The 18,023-nt window shown below is 45.6% G+C and overlaps 1 protein-coding gene across 3 annotated transcripts in view; it reads right to left on the reverse strand.

Annotated features, from left to right (window-relative positions):
• Positions 1–18,023, reverse strand: part of COCH (cochlin) — a 288,645-nt gene that overhangs the window by 101,306 nt on the left and 169,316 nt on the right. For all 3 annotated transcript variants that reach the window (XM_078659413.1, XM_078659414.1, XM_078659412.1), the window contains exon 8: positions 16,653–16,800. In XM_078659413.1, coding sequence (XP_078515539.1) covers positions 16,653–16,800 — 148 coding nt within the window. The remainder of the gene's footprint in view (positions 1–16,652; positions 16,801–18,023) is intronic.

Here is an 18,023-nt window from a genome sequence, read left to right on the forward strand (position 1 = left end):
AAGTCGTGTACAACTCCGAATGCGTAACGTGAATCTGTGTAAACATTAACTTTCTGGTTCTTGGCGTGTATACAGGCTTGTGTCAGAGCAACTAGCTCTGCTGCTTGAGCGGACAGGGTATCAATACGGTGTGTTTCAATAACTTCGGTGTCAGTAGTCACTGCATACGCGGCGACTAGTTCTCCTGTACTAGTTCTCATACATGAACCATCCACATAAAGTGTCAGGTCAGGATCTGGTAACGGAATGTCTGTCAGGTCTTGTCTTGGCTTTGTCGTAATGTTAACTACTTCCACACAGTCATGTGTGGCTGGATTTGAACTAACTGATGGTAACAGTGTAGCAGGATTCAGGATGTTGCAGCGTCTGATTTCTATGTGTGGCTGGAACAGTGTCAATTCATAACCTGTTAAACGTGCAATTGTCAAGTGCTGAGTTTGTGTTCGGTTTAAAAGAACTTCCACGGAATGTGGAACTTGTACTGTCAGGGAGTGTCCTAAAACTATGGAATCACTTTGTCTGATAGCTAGTGCTGTGGCTGCAACTGACTTGAGGCACGCAGGCAACGCCTGGGCGACTGGATCTAGTGTGCTCGAAAAATAAGCACAGGGCTTGTATTGTCCTGCTTGATCTTGTGTGAGAACAGATAATGCTGTACCTTCACGTTCAGTAACGAAAAGTGTAAAAGGCTTACTGTAGTTCGGTGTAGCTAGAACTGGAGCTTGACATAAAGCTTTCTTTAACTCGTTGAAACTAAGTGTATGTTCAGATGTCCAAGGGAGGACAGTCGATACGGCTGCCTCCTGTGTCGTTAACTGTATCAGTGGCTTGGCTAAAAATGCATACTGGGGGATCCATTGTCTACAATAAGAAGTAAGGCCAATAAAGGCACGTACCTCCTTCTGGGTTCTGGGCTGGGGAAGACTCGCTATTAACTGGATACGGTCTGGTGTCAACTGTCTACCCCTCTTGGACAGCAAGTGTCCTAAGTATACCACTTGCTGGACACAGAATTGAAGCTTCGAAGGTGACACCTTGTGCCCCATCTCGGCTAGGAAATACAGAACTGTAAGGGATGCTCGCTCGCATGCACGTTCAGAACGGGCTGTGATCAGTAGATCATCGACATACTGGAGCAGGGCAGTGTCAGTTGGCATGTGAATATTGTCTAGTTGTCTCTTAAGTGCTTGACTGTAAATACTAGGACTTTCTGTGAAACCTTGAGGAGCGCGTGTGAACATATAGCTCCTTCCATTTAAACAAAATCCGAAAAGAAACTGGCTGTCTGGATGAATCGGAACACTAAAAAATGCGTTCTTGAGGTCTATGACAGTGAAGAACATGGCTTCGAAATCAATAGCTGTTAACAGGGAAGAGATATCTGGGACAACTGGGTACTGAGGAATAATACATTTGTTAAGCTCTCGTAAATCAATCACTAATCGATATACTGGGGGTGCATTTGGATCCGTACGTTTCATGACTGGAATGATCGGAGAATTACATATGTTGGAGTCAGTTTCTACAACTACTCCTTGAGCCATGAGCTCGTCAATAATCTTGGATAAGGCTGCTACAGCCTCAGGTGGCAATCTGTACTGTCTGATTCGTGGTAACACTACACCTGGTTTGAGAGTCACACGATAGGGTGTGATTTGCATATAACCTACATCTGTTGGACCTTGTGCCCATAGATGCCGCGGAACTTTAGACAGTCTTGAATCAAAATCTCGTAACACATAGTGACCCTTAAAGTCACGTAGGAACAATCGTATTCCCTCTGGGGAACAGCAAATAACTGCACCTAATTCTTTCAGTGTCTTAATGCCTAATAGATTTTCTGGACATGACTTAGTAAGTAACAGATCAGTAGTGCGGGACAATGGACCTACTTCTAGAGTAACTGGCTTTGAGATCTCATTTATAATGGGTTTTCCTGAAAATCCAAGGGAAACATTTCTTGAGCCTGAGAGCGGAGCCCCTGGAACTTCGGCGTGACTGATTGTGGTCCTACTTGCCCCTGTATCAATCAAAAACTTTCTGTCTTTCCCTAATACTTGACTGTGAACATAGGGACCTTCTTGATCTACAGGTATCTCGATGAGAGGCAAGCCTACCTCCCTCTCTAGGCTGTTTCATGAATATGGCTGATACTCTGGATACTCGGACTGTGCATACTGGTACATCTGCGATGTAACGTGCTGTGTTGCAGCAATAGGCTGCGGTGCTGTAACTGTCTGTTGTGCATTCTGTGACTGAGGAATCTGTGAAACTTGTTCTTGTCTAGGCGGACGTGGTCTTTCTTTAGTCTTACCAGTAGCTATGTTATGTTTCAGAACTGCACACTCGTTTATAAAATGACCTGGCTGTTTACAATAATTGCAGTTCCCTTTAACGGGAGCTGCAGGATGACTGGCTTGATTCGGACCCCTCTTCTGACTGTCTTGAGGAACAGATTGTGCAACTAGCACTTTCATTTTCGTGTCTTTCATACGTTTTCTTTCGTGTTCTTGCTCTTCCCTAATTCTATTCTGGTGATACTGAAGCATCTGGAGCATCTGGGACGGAGTATTAGCTTGCCAGGTGCTTTCGACTTTCAAAACTCGATTTTTAATTTGTGGACTTGAATTCTCGACTAATTTAGTAACGAAAAGGTGAGGGTATGACTCACTACTTGTCTTGAGACCACTGTTGATACTGAAACATTTTTCAAATCTAGAATAGAAATCACTAATATCTTCATCTTGTTTCTGTTTACAGGCTGAGATTGCATCCCAGTCTTCTTTTCTCGTTGTCAATAATCTGGGTAAAACTTGAATCAATAATTCTGGTAACTCTTTACATTTATCTCCAAGACCGGTACCTGGTACTCGTGCCTTGTCTTCAGCTTCTAGAACTGCCCAATCGATCTTTTTCTCTCCCACCTCCCATTCTTTTTCCTTTAGCTTTTCATATACCCCTGCGGGCAGCAGAACCTTTAACATTTTAATGATATCTGGGTAAGTATATTCTCCCATACGGAGCATGTCTTTTAATTCTCTATGGAACCCTGCTGGATCTTTGTCATGACAGGGAATTAATTTCTTCATTTCAAGAAGTTCCATCTTTGATATTGGAGTGTATACAAACACTCGTTGCATTTCGCCACCCGTTCCTCTAACTGGGTGGACTTCCCGTAACGGATTCTGTCTGTCTATATAGAATGGTTTACTTTCTGGGGGTGAGACATGAACAAAATGCGGGTTCAGAAACGTTCTATATTTGTGACGCTGTTCTAGAATGACACTAATTAAATCGGTACCTAGACCTTTCCATCTATACTGGAGTAACTCGTTCAGGACATCATGTAACGGGCCTGGATCAGAATGTTGACCCTCATACAGAGTAATGAGGTGCTGGATCATATACATACCCACCAGTCGCTGCTCGGCTGGGGGCATTTTCAGAAACATTTGTGCCACTATTTCGTCTGGAAAAGTGGTAGAATCAGTAATCCATCGGACTGCTGATCGGGCTAGTTCTTGTTCATGCATAGTACTTAATTCACTGTAACCGATTCGTGATTTCAGAATGTGATCGGTAGCTTGAAATACTTGTTCTAGAGAACCTTGTTCTGGTGCTGGATGACGGAAAATAGACTTGTGTTCTAGACGTAAATGGCGATCTGGAAATCTAGATTTTCCTACATACGCTATTCTGGCGGGATTCTCGTCTTCCTCTTCAGGATCAGAGATACTTTCTTTCTCGCTTACTTGGGCTGCTTTACGTTGTTCGTGTATCTTTATTATTTCTTTACGGATTTTCTTGTACATACTCTCCATGGCACCGACGGTCTTGTGCTTACCCTCGGCTATATTATCACTCCACCTTGTCAGGATTCTCATTTCGGCGGAATCTTTAGACGGGTAGTCTTGTTCTCTTATTAGACAATTGATCAGGAACTTTAATATCATGAGCTGGATCTCGGCTTTCCTTTGAGACATGGCCTCGCCAATACTTTCTGGATCATCCCCTGTACGGATGAAACGATATATTCTGTCTAGATCTTCTTTCATATTCGGTAAGGTGACTAGATACTCGGTCACCTTTCTTACGCGAAATGAATATAAAACCATATTATCCTCGCCTGGGACTGGATCATAGCAACATTCGGCAAGGGATTTTCTTATTTCTGCAACAGTCTGATGTCTAGGCGTACGCTGGGACGCTTGTGCGTGTAATTCGGCTAACGTTAAACGCTTGTGTGGCGGCGGGGTTTGAGGAGGACCTCCTCCTGCGGCCCCTAGACTGGAATCATCGACGGACATTCTTCGTGGCGGAGCGGGAAGTTGAAATGCTGGCTGGACCGGGGGTACCGTAGCAGGTACTCCGGTGTCTGGAAGAGCGGGAAGTGCCTGATTTACAGGGACTGGCGGAGCGCGAACAGGATTTGCATATTCTGGGACTGTGTCGTCCAAATAGGACGAAATAAAAATATCAGCTGCGGTCGGTTTGTGACGTAGCTTGGTCGGGACTAATGGTGGCGGGAAATTACTGGATGCCTCTGGGGTCGCTTTTGGCAAACCCTCGGCAAGAAGAGGATACATACCCCTAATGAGGGCATGCCTCTGTCTGTCTGACTGTTCGGCTTTGACTTGTTCACCTATCTCGATTAATTCTCTTTCTTGGGCTCGTTCCTGGGATTCTCTACTTAACTCTGACTTTCTGACTTCCTTTTCGGTTCTTCTATGAGCTTCCTTGCGCCATAACTCGATGGCATCTTTCTGTGACTGTCTGGCTTTCTTTTTCCATAATGCTTCCTCTACTCGCATGATACATTCGGCATCCCATGTACCCGATACGGGCCATCTATACTTTTCTTCTAACTGTTTGGTATACTCTACCCATAAATCTAAATACAATATGGCACTTATGCCATGTTTCTGATACATAAAATGACCTGGACTGTCCCTCGGCGGAACAGGAACTGCTGCTTCCAGCAGACCCTTTCTAGTTTTTAACTGACGTAACTTGGAAAATATAGGCATGACTGAACTGTAATCTGGACACAATACAATACACAATAAACACGAAATCACGTCACACTCATACCACAACATTCAAATACATGAAGAACATTATAAATAACAGTTTGAACAGAATATTACCTGGAATACTGAGAGCAGAAATACAAGAATTTTCTCGAGAACGGAACAGACTAGAATTACTGGATGCACTGCTGTAACAGTACGGAACATACCGGTCCCATAAAGGAACGCATCAAGACCCGTATCCACCTAGGTGAACACTTCGTTTGTGAGTCTGGGTACCACCAACCCACGGACCAGGAGTCAATTTAGATTGGTCCTGTCTAGATACTACCCCAGCAATGGTACTCACCGGGCAGCACGGAACGGAAGGCCTTGGACGGGACTGGACTGCTACGACGACGAACTTCGGACTTCGGACTTCAGTTACGGGTGGGCCTCCGGATACCTCGGACCTTGAACTCTCGGCTTGGGCTCTGGTCGGGACTCGCCGCGTTCCTCCACCGTCTCGTTCGGATGCTGGACCGCCTCCTCCGTCTCCTCCGTGGGCCTGAGGGATACTTGGAGCAGAAATATCTGCCAGTGCACGGTATGGTTCCGTCACGGCTGCAGAGGGTCAGGGGGTCGGCGTGGCTTCACCGACGCGTGGGGAAAGGGCAAGTCCCTGTTCGGGCGCCATTATGTGGTAAATAAATAAATAATACCCTATTTTTGACTAGGCATAAATCATAACAGATAGCTCAATAAAATAAGAGTCAAGATTCGAGGTAGTAGGAGTTTCTCCAGGTTTATTACAGCATAAAGGACAGGATCAGGACAACCTGCATAGGAACAGAATGGCAGGGCTAGAGTGGCCCGGCAGCTGCCGGGGCTGGGTCTGGGATGAGCGCGCTAACTTTTCATAACAATACACAGGCATATATACATAGCGCGAACACATAGCATTACATTGCAGTAGGCGTAGCAGTGGGTGGAACAGAAGGCGTGACGCGTAGCAGTCGCGAAAGATAACAGTAAAAGTGGGTGTAACTGGGCGTATACATAGACATGTGGTGCAGACGTAACAAAATATGTCATGAATGGGGCGGAAACATAGGAGGGGGCTACCTAAGGAGCCGGGACCTCTAACCTGGTGGTGCGCGTAAACTGGCAATGACGTATCACTAGGAGAAGCTGGGGGCTATGAACTCTGTGCTAGGAGCAGAGACTAAAGTCTGGAGGGTCGGAGCGACATGTACCTAAACCCTATCTAGTATCTGATGTTTAGGGAACATGTTGATATAAACTAGAAGTCATGAGGGGAAAAGCTAACTTGACTCTAAGACTGGACCATGCATTATTCTACATGTAGTGCGTGATGAAGAATATTAAATGACCATTAAATACAGTATTTCTCTAACGTGGAGCCGTATAGGCTAGACAATGACGGAAACTATTGATGCAGTTCAGTAGCTTAGGAATGCAGAGAAGGAGGACTGAACTGATAACTGGAACTATAACATACTCTTGGCAGACTCAGAGGCAGAGCCGAGCTGCACCGGGCACTGCGAGGCAGGAAGTAAGTGAAAGGTCGAGGATACAGGTGGGGGCTGTATCGCTCCTTAACGAGGCTTCAGGAGACAGGAGCTGAATCTGTGGTCCGGGCCCTGTTGAGGCCTAGAAACGGGGACTAAAGTCTGGAATAACGTGCACACTGAGAAACGTGGCAACGTAGCTTTACATAGGCCTGATAATCGTAGTATTCACGAGGACTGGAAACTGACATACTAGAGGTGGACACAACTGTAATTGCGTCATTAATCGGACATGGGGAATAACATATGCATATTGGTCATGCACACATAACATATGATGGATGAGGCGTAGGGACACAGAACATGGCAAAATTTACTTTTCCACAGCGAAAAAAATAAAAGATTTCTGAATTTTCATGACAGTTTGTTCTATTATTTTTGTTTTTGTATTTGAATGTGTACATTGGGACCACTGTATATTATGATTGTCTGAAGTTTGAGAGAGGTGTGTATGTGGTTTAGGTCAAATGTGTTAGTTGTAAATGTTGTGTATATTTTGTACATATTTGTATAGATAAGTTAGTGTTTATATCTTGTTTGGATACTATGCACAAAGAATATAGTGTTTTAAAAAAATATACAAAAACGAACAATTTGAATAAATCATTAGATGGCGCAAATAACCAAGCAGACGTTTATGTTTTGTTCATAAGGGTTTATTGGAAAATTTGATAGGAGTCAGTCTGTCTCAGTTCTGGCAAACGTTTTGTTCTATATAGTATTTGACTCAGCCTGACTGAGTTCGAGTCAAGGCCCATTACTGTTTTTTAGCATCAAGGGTGGCACCTTTGTCGAGAGTTGGAGATTTGCAAATTTGCTACAAGTCGCTGATATCAAGTAGGTCATTAATAAAGTTGATCGAGGGGTCATCAGTTTTGTTCCAGTGGAGGTTGAAGTCCCCCAGGAAGAGGTTCCTAGAGTTGGTGACTGCTGATTGGATAATAAGATCAGCTAGTTCTTCGACAAAGGAGAGGGGGTCAGCAGGAGGATGGTAAATATTATGTAAACGAATCGGGGGGGGAGGGGGGAAGAGTCCTGAACAGTGAGTTCGGCACTCAGATATTCGAAAGAAGTCAGGTCAGCGTGCGGGACAAGTGAAGGTAAAAATTCATCTTTATAGATTATGGCGAGCCCCCCACCAATTTTAATAAGCCTGTCTTTTCTGAGGATGGTGTAACCCTGGGGTGCAAGCAGGTCCAGGATTGAGGTGGAGTGGTCATTTTGAGCCATGGCAGGAAGCGGAGCGGCAGTTGAGGGGTTTTGGGTCAGTTCTTTTAGTGGGGGAACAGGAGTGGATAGTGGTAAGTTGTTGCGGAGGTCTGGGCAGTGCCGGGGAGGACGGGGTTCTACTAGTTCCAAGGATCACAGGGATAGATGAAAGAGGAGGGGGAGAATTAGTGGTCGATACGGAGGCTACAATTGAGGCCATGAAGAACTGCCGGAGGTGAGGGGGGTGGGGGGGAGAAGGGGGGGCAGGGAGGCGGGTGTGATGGTTCAAGAAGTGGGGTGGAATGCTGGGGTGTTTACTGCAGGGCAACCTGGGTAAGGATTTTTGGGTAGAGGGGTGCAGGATGTGGGGTGCAGGGTTCGTAGGTATGCAGTCCTGGGGATCGGTGTGACTGGAAGGATTTGTAGAGGTGAAATCAGTTGCATGGCAGGGAGCTGAACGGCAGTTGGCCAGTATGCTGTTTAGGGGTTTGGGGTTATTCATTTTTGAGGGGGGACAGTTGTTGCAGAGGTCTGGGCGATCTTCTGTTTGGGATCCAATTTGGGATGAACAATGTCGAATTTAGGTTAAGAAGGCTAGTAAAGGCTGTCTTGATTTCGGCATCGAAGGTTGGGGTGCCGAGATGGGTTTGCTTTTGTGAGCAGAAGATTTCGTCTCCGAAAGCATGCTTCTGTTTTGTCGTGAGGAGTTTCAGCTCTGAACTGGGTTTGGTTTTGGAACCGGAAGGTTTCGGATCTGAAGAGGATTTTGGCTGACTGGGTCCCAAACCAGAAGGCTGGACTATCAGTTTCGGTGCCGAGTTGCGATGCGTGGCGTCGGAAACATTGTCTTGGTGTCGACCTTGGCCAGAAGCTAGAGGTGGTGCCGAAGCCCTATGTTTTTTTGGACGTGTGTTTAGGGGGCAGGGGGTCTTTGGTACTCACAGAACCTTCTCCCGGAGGCACATCTTCGGACTCCAGATTTATCTCGAGCTCCAAATACAACTCTGGAACAGAGAAGGTCTCTTCTTCTGCCGCCTGGACCTCTTCATGCTCTGACTCGTCACCGAAGATATCCAGAGTGCGTTCTATACTTTGGTGTTGCATATCACAACGTCGAGCCCGACGATCGCGAAGAGTCATTTTGGACAGGAACGATTTGCAAGAGTCGCAGTCTTCTTCTTTGTGGTCCGGAGACAAGCATAAGTTACAAACTTGATGTAAGTCGGGGTGAGGGTACTGAGTGTGGCACCGAGGAAAGAATTTAAACGTAGTCTGTTCCATCGACAGAAGGCTGGACTGATGCGGTAAGGCACGAAAGCCGCCCACGAAGTTTCCGACGGTAAGTGAAGGATTCGTTGACCAAAACGATAGGCAGAGAAGTGTGCAAATGCGTATGAAAGAATACCGTCTAGGGTACAGTGAATTGCGCACTGAGAGAAACCCGAAGAGCGGTTTCGAACTGGAGCACAGCAATACATGTTCGAACCTGATAGCGGAAAAAACCAATCTAACAATTAAGTTGATGCCCATGTGGGCGATCACCGAAAGGAGGATTCACCTTACCCCGTGACTGGAAAGACTTCTTCGAAGAAAAACAACTTGCAAACATCCAGACCCATCACTAGATGACAGGAGTATGCAAAGCATGTATACCTGAAATCGTTCCTGGAAAATAGAACCTTCCAGGTCTTCGAGGGTAACACTCGATCCTGACCCATTCCGCTTCACTGTGGGGTTCCCCAGGGCTCGTCCCTGAGCCCTACGGTTTTTTTAATGTGTACATGTCCCCACTGGAAGAAATAGTAGCCCCTTTTGGTATTAAACTAGTCACCTACGCAGATGATACCCAACTTATCTTATCACTGAACCAGATGGATCAAGCCCCGGCAGATCTAGGCTCCTGCCTTAAAGAAATTACCTGCTGGATGTCCAGATCACATCTCAAACTTAACTGCGAAAAAATAGAGCTCTTACTGCTGGGCAACCTGTCAAACTTCTTCCCTAATTCCATGTGGCTGTACTGTATGGGACCTACGCCACACCAAAAAAGAGATAAAAAGCCTGGGCATCTGGCTTGACCAGGACCTCACTTTTAAAACCCAAGCAAGGAAAACCGCTGGTATCTGTTGTGGTCTGCTTCGAACCACACGGAAAATACTTCTTTTACCCTGCCATTCAAGAAAGCTCCTAATTCAAGGGCTTATACTATCCAGACTGGACTACGGTAACGTCCTCTATCTGGGCGCCCCTAAAACTGCCATTCCTAAACTCCAGGTCATCCAGAACTCGGCAGCGAGACTTCTCACAGGCATTAAAAGCCAATGCTCGGCCAAGCCCGCCCTAAGATCTCTCCACTGGCTCCCATTCAGGAGAGTCAACTTTAAAGCCCTGTGCATCACGCACAAAATCTTCCAGGGTAAGGGCCCCCCTATCTTAAATGACCTGATTAAACCCTACAAAGCCAATAGAAGGCTACGTTCGGAATACCTCCACTTAGCCGATACCCCGAGAATCAAGAAAACTCGGACAGGGGGCCGCCTCTTCTCCCACAACGCTTCCAAGCTCTGGAATTCCTTGCCTCTCAACATCCGCAAGGAAACCAACCTCCTGACCTTCCGCAAGCACTCGAAAACCTGGTTCTTCCCGTAATTCCATCCTGTCTCTAGCCAACCGCACAGTGCTGGGAGCCCTAGGCCATATTTCTTTTTGCCACTATGGCGGCCAACATCGGCCATATTTTGAGATACTTTGGGCACACCTCCTTCCCCATCACATATTATAGGCTACTGTGCTTCCAATGGAATATTCAGGCTTGCTACCCCGGCCATTATCTGCATCACACCCCACCAATACTGCTGAATCTTGGGACAGTCCTAAAGAATATGAAAGACTGACCCCACTGCTCCACAGCACCTAGCACACTGATTTAAGTTGCTGAGTCCTAGCCTATGCATGAGTGCTCTAGAGGGTTATAATCTGTGAAGGAGACGCAGTTGTATAATATGGAAACGTGCACTGATAGCCACCTCTCTCTGACTCTGAACCGCCTCTACCCAATTCTCATCCTCCAGCATCCCTACATCTGTTTCCCATACCTCCCTCAGAGCCCCCAAGGGGTCAGATGAATTGTTCATGATCTTCCAAAAAGTTAAGGCGGGGGGTTTTTCATCAACAGATTCAGCATTAGCCGATCCTCCAGCGGCGTGTAGTGCGGCAGTGTTGCCCCCTCGAGCACATGCCTACGCAACATGTGTCGCAGTTATAGATAACGAAACCTTTCTGAGTCAGTTATCTGGTATTCTGCCTTCAGATCTTCGAAAGGAATTATTGCTTGGCCCCTCCAGACAGCTCCAAGATGGTTGATGCCTACGAGTTCCCACTTATGAAATCCGGACAGATTCCCAATTTCCTTCAACAGGCTGGTATCCCACATCGGGCTCTTCTCTGTAAGTTTGTCATCCCACCCAAGGAATTTAGTGGTCTCCCGCCACGCACAAACTGCTGCTTGTGCATGCAGTATAGGTTTTTTTCCTGCTTCCTACAGTACAGCAGGGTATCCTTGGCTTCCCATCAAGAGATGACCCACTCTATAGGCTGATTCATTCCTATCCACAAACACCCAGTCATTAATTACAATCAGCTGGGCAGCCCAATTGTATTTCCTAATGTAAGGAACCGCCAGACCCCCCTTGGACACACCCTGCTGGAGCTTGTGTAGCGCTATTCTCAAATTGCCTCCATCCCATAGAAGTTTACGCAGCTCGCCATCCACTTTTTGGAAGAACTCAAGTGGTATTTTTAAGGGGTATTCTGAAAACATACAGCAAGCGTGGCAAGGCCATCATATTGAAGAGGACTGCCCTGCCCATCAAAGGCACTGGCAGTTTTCTTCAGTGTGTTACATCTCTTCGAAGGTTTTCTAGCTGAGAGAGTAAGTTATCTGCCAGAAATATATCAACGTTCCGTGATATTTGGATGCATAGGTATTTAAACTTATCTTTTATAATCAGAGGTAACTTACCGGCCATCCGGGACGGGAGATCTCAAAAGAAAGGAAAAAGGAGAGATTTATCCCAGTTGATATGATATCTGGAATAACTGCAAACAATTGGAATATGTGAAGTAATCTGTCCACCATGTGGGTGGGCCGTGTAGCGTATAGCAGTATATCATCGACATATAATGATATGTGTTCCTCCCAATTTCCTTCACCTGTTTTGCCTAACACTAAAAGGTCCTGACAGACCCAGGCAGCCAGAGGCTCAAGCACAAAAGATGGGGGTTAGTGGGGATGCCTGTCTCATGCACTTGTGCAGTGCAAAAGAGTGGGAGACTGTACCGTCACCATGAATAAAGGAGTTTAATCCATGAGCCGATGCATGGGCGAAAGCCCAGCCTCTCCAGGATAGAAAACAAATAGGGCCATTCAATGCTATTCATACATCCAACCACAACAGCATGGCTCCCGCCTGTCGCCTGTGTCTAGTCATGTGTAACACCCCATAGAGATGTCTAAGGTTCAGTCCGGTACTTCTATGAGGTATGAAACCGGATTGATCTGGGTCGACCATGGATGATATCACTGTACGGATCCTGGTCGCGGGGGCTTTCGCCAGTACCTTAGCCTAAAAATGTGGAAGTGAGATGGGCAGATATGAACTGCAGTCCTCAGGGGACTTGCCCTTCTTGTGAATGACTACTATGGTGTCAAGTCGTTGGTCATCAGGTAGACACCCATCTTACTGAGTCACCCAGAACATGTTAAGCATATGTTGTGCCACCCTGTCAGTCACACTCTTAAATTATTCTGCCGGGAGGCCGTTCGGTCCAGCGGCTTTGCCAGATTGTAGGTCTTGGATGGCCCTTTCCATTTCTTCAACTGTAAAGTCCTGCTCCAATTCATTCCTGCCATCACTTGACAATGTGGGAAGGTGGATGTCTCTTAGAAGATCGGTGCAGTAGTTCCCTGTTCTAATGGAAGTAACTGTGTATAGCGATTCGTAATAGCCTGCAAAGGCTTCAGCTATAGCTTCCCAGGTTCTACATGTGGCTCCTCTGGGTGTTTAAATTTCCATGACCCAGTTTCTCTCCCTAACTCTTTTTTCCAACCAAGCTATCATTTTGTTAGCTTTGTCGCCTACATCATAGAAGCGCCTCTGTGTCCCTGTGTTTAGCCTGCGCCCGAGCCCTATAGTCGGCCAAATCCCTTATTTCCTGTTGCTTAAGATGGAGTTGGTGACTCACGGGGGTCTAATATTACTCATTGCTTATTACCCTTGTCTCCAGTCAGATTATCTCCTTCTCCAGGGCTTCAGATTTCAGTCTTTGTTCCTTCCACCTCCCTCCTATTAGGGCCTAAGTGTTTCCCCGTATGACCAACTTAAACGCAGCATACAAAGTCAACCGTCCCCTCATTCTCCTCTAAATATTGTTCCGTCTGCTCCTTAATCTTATCTGAGAATGTTATACCTTTAAAAGAGCCAAGAATGTATTCTGGGTGACAATGGGAGGTCTCGGAGGGGGCCTTGTGGCTGTATTCAACCGGGGAATGGTCGGTGATCCCCCTTCGCCTTATGGGTTGCGTCACAAAATAAACCAGCATTTGTAGTGTGGGTGAGGATATGATCGAGACAGGAGTAGCTGCCATGAACAGCAGAATAGAATGTATACTGTCTTGCCGTGGGATTGTGTTCTTGCCACAAATCAGTCAGCCATATTGCATTTATAAAGGGTTGTAGGGTTTCCAGGCCAACTCCAGGTCGGGACCCCAATACCCTGTCCTCTCTGAATCCATGACGGCATTCATATCACCTCCCCCCCATCACTAGTACAGCCTGGGGCATCTCTAACAGTAGAGCCCTGAGTGCTGGTAGTGTGTCAACATGGTGTTTTGGTGGTATAGATAGCTAGACTACAGGTTGAGTACTCAGCCCTACCATGTGCCCATTAGGTGGAGCATATCTTCCCAAGGGGTCGTGCCAAGTCCATTCGGGTATAAAAGGGATAGATGTTTTAACGATTATTCCCAGCCCCCACCAGCCCGTTGTGAAGAAATTGATGGATCACGGTGCGTTTAATCTTATGGCCTAACACATTTACGTTCCACGTCATGATCCTCAAGGTGGAGCCCCTTCTGCGTTCATTGGTGTGTGACTCAGAAGTATCCTCAATAACAGATGGGTGTTCCTGACGTCCAGTATGATGGAGTCATACTCGTTGTGTGCCTGCATAGCAATCTGAAAGAGGTTCTCCCTCCCCCCACCCACTTTAATAGTCTCCCTCTTTGCGGCTACTCAACTAATCTGGAAGCAGTAAGAGATGTGTATGGTATGGTGTTTAGCATAGTAGAATCTCAGAAAGTGTATTCCACAGTAATGTACGGGAGGAGGGTCTCCACGCCTATCCTGATTGCTAGGTATCATCTTTGACACCATTGATCCTCCAGACACTGTTGGAGCACTCTCATGTGAAGCTTTGCATTTGAGACAATGCCGATACAAGAGCCATAGAACCTGGGTGCAATGTTCTCTTCTGCAGTTGGTTTCAATGCTTTTTTCAGTGTCTTGAATTTGTTCTGTAAGGAGAACACCCTCTTCCTTCTACAGTGCCTATCTTTAATCCTAGGTAATTGCAGCATTTGAACTGGGTCAATGTTTGACTTCTGGCAGAAGGCCTAGGTTGTTCAACAGCCTTCAAGCTTGCTTGAGATTTAGTTTTACCTTTTACTGGCTGTAAATATTCAGCAACCTGTCGTCAATATAGGGTACATGGCTATTCTGTGCCTACTTAAGTGGGCTGCTATTACTTCTGTTTTGAGAACGGTTAAGTGGCTGACATCAAGCCGAAGGGGAGCAGTTTGTTTTGGTAATGTTGGTGACATACTATAAATCTCAAGTACTTGATGTGATGTGGTTTATTGGGATGTTGTGTAAGTAAGTGTCTTGGAGACCTACGGAACACATCCAATCATTTTGGTTTACATGGGGAATAATTCAATGCAATGGCAACATTAAAAAAAAGTAGCTTTTTTGGCATACTTTGTTTATAAAATTGCAAATCTATAATAGGTCTGAACTCTTCTTTTGGGCCTTTCTTTTTCATGAGGAAGTATCTTGACTACACACTCTAACCTTTGTAATTGTGTGGGACCGTCTCAATGGATTTTTTTCAAAAGCAGAGCAGATGTTTCTTTTCTTAGCATTTCGAGTTGGTACTTTGATGACCGTTTTGTAGGTGGTGAATCACCTTGAAATGAAGAAATTAACTACGAGATATTCTACTCAACATCCACTTGTTCTTTATGATGGTAAACACTCTTATAGATGAAGAGTCACAGCCTCTCCCTCAGAGTGGGAAACAGGGTAGTGAAAAGTTGTCAATGCTACTGATAAATGTCTCCCCATTTTAAGGGGGGGGGGGGAATATCCATGTCTTTGGTGAGGTCATCTTGTCTGAGTTATTTTGTAGTGATTTCTGATCCTGCAGCTACTGCTAAGTTTGGTATGGCAAGTGAGGGATTTGAAAAACTGTAGAAGACGAGCAAAGAGGATCTTGAATGGGATCCTCAAAGGACTGATAGGTCTAATTGGCCCGAGTAATAAAAGATGAGGATCTGGTGCTAAAGGTGGTCTCACACATTGAATAGGCATAGCAGCTGACTGAGCAACGATACTTGACATCCTCTGTAGTGGCGAAGAGGACAAAGCTGCGATAGGACTGATGTCTGGTGAGGAATGAATGGACGTGGGCGGTATGGTGAAGACTACTACAGAAGGAGACCTTGAAATCTCCATATTTGGTGATGGAGAATGAAAGAGCTCCATACTTCGATGAAGTGAACTTGTGGGATGCTCAGGTGACTGCTCAACAGTGCTTTTTATGTCAGTGAAATGTTTTTGATGTTAAATGGTGACAGTCTTTTTTTTACAGCAATTGCTTTGACGGTGTCAAGTGAAAGAGTCTTGGTGTTTGCGTTGAAGAAGTCGTCTCGGTTTGTGGATGTAGTTGGGTCTTCGACATCAAGGAATTCGGCATGAATCTGACGTTGGCGATGATCGCTGTGCCACGTCAGTGGAGGATCTATAACCGCTTTCTTTCAACAGGAATGGCGCGTAAAGAGCAATACATGGGGAAAAATAGTAAAAAACTTGGAAAACAAAAAGTTCACTGGAGAGAAAGAGATCTAAAACATCAAATGTGTGTCAAAAAAAGGTCTCAAAAGACTGATAAAAAAGCTGAAGTGAAACCTCTAATTTGCTCTCAGATCCTTCTCACAACAGCCAGAAAAAAAGAACTGACTATGTGCAGAGAACATCTTATACAGTACATCATGGATAGGAAAATCACCTAAAACTCTTAAAGGGGCAGGTCTCTTTTTACTGTTTACAATGTAAGTCAAACAGACTGCATTTTACTTTCACACTCCTCATTTTGCTGCACGTGCACATAGACAACGGGGAATGGCACGATCAATGAAGATCCTTAACCACTTCAGCGCTAATGACAAGGGTAACTCGTCATGGACTTTCCATTGATTTCAATGGAAAGTCAATGGAAGCTCATCAGGGGCCTTAGCAGCCAAGTGGTTAAATGTAGAAACACAGATGTAGTTCCTTCTTCAGGTGACAAGAGGGGAATCTACCATGGGAAATACTACTGAGAGGGAGTAAGCAACAGCTGTGCCTACCCATGAAATCCTTCATCACAATTTTGGCAAGCTGCATCCAATGGCTTCATTCTGGAACTTCGACTGACTCCGTTTTCCCATTAGTTAGGCAAGATGTGAGATTAACATTACAAAACATCATGAGCAATCTTAAAGATGTGTTTTTAAAGCAAGTACCTGGCTTGTACCAGCCCTACATGGGGCCCATCCGTTCCGATTCCCAGCATCAAGGCTAGTTTTCCAATAAAGTTCTTCTGAAGATTAAACCTGCGTTGTCCGATGTTATAACTTCCATCAATCATAAAAGCAATCTCAGCCTTGCAATCTGTATACACCAGCAAAAATTAAATGTGTCAAAAACGCAGATCAGCTGTTCATGAAGCAAATGATTTACAAAAGGGTAGTCATAGAGACCCTGAATCTTTTTTTAAGAAGAATGTACATATTTATTTATTGAGTATATTTTCATACCACTTCTAAGGCCCAAGATTATCAGAGCACTTTGCAAAGAACACCGTACATGGCATAAAGAATGAATATGCTACTTACCAGTATGCATCTGTTCTTGGCATGTAGGGCTGCTGACATTCATATCTATAGCATAGCTCGCCGCCTAGTGTTGGGTCCGGATGATTGCACATTGTTGTCCTGGAAGAGTCTTCGAAGTATCACGAGATAGGTGGCTCCTCCCCTGGACTACAGTGCGCATGGGCATCGACTCCATCCTCAGATTGTTTTTAGCCATTGTGGCAAAGATGGGGTGTAATAGTGTAAGCGATGGCCATGCTTAAGAGTAAATGCAAGAAAGTCTGCAGCCGCTACAGGCGCCGGGGAGGAGGGCGGGCGATATGAATGTCATTAGCCCTACATGCCAAGAACAGATGCATACTGGTAAGTAGCATATTCAGTTCGAGGCATGTGGGCTGCTGAATTCATATCTATAGCATAGAATACATAGCAGTCCCTCCATTAACGGCGGCCGCCTGTGCCAGCTGCAGAAGTCTGAAAAAGTGTTTTAAGAACAGCCTGTCCTACAGCTGCCTGCTGTTTGGAGTGTACATCTACACAGTAATGCTTTGTAAATGTATGTGGTGTAGACCATGTGGCTGCTCTACAAATGTCTTCTAAAGGAATATTACCCAGGAACGCCATGGAGGCCCCCAACTTGCGAGTGGAGTGGGCCCTGGGGGGGATCGTTAAAGTGCGCTTAGCCTTGTGATAGCAAATCTGAATACACTTAACGATCCACCTGGCTATCCCTGCTTTTGAAATGGGGTTGCCTTTGTGCCGGGCAGAGAAGGCAACAAAAAGCTGTTGTGTTTTTCTAAAATCTTTGGTTCTATCAATGTAGTACATCAACGCTCTTTTGACATCAAGAGTGTGGAGCATTCTTTCTGCTACTGTCTCAGGGTTCTGAAAGAATGCGGGCAGTTCGATGGTTTGATTGACATGAAACTGCGAAACCACCTTAGGAAGGAATTTAGGGTTAGTGCGCAGCACCACCCTGTTGGAATGAATCTGAATAAATGGCTCTTGTACAGTGAGCGC

The sequence above is a fragment of the Lissotriton helveticus genome, chromosome 9 (genome assembly GCF_964261635.1).
Source record: "Lissotriton helveticus chromosome 9, aLisHel1.1, whole genome shotgun sequence".
In the NCBI taxonomy this organism is placed as follows: domain Eukaryota; kingdom Metazoa; phylum Chordata; class Amphibia; order Caudata; family Salamandridae; genus Lissotriton; species Lissotriton helveticus.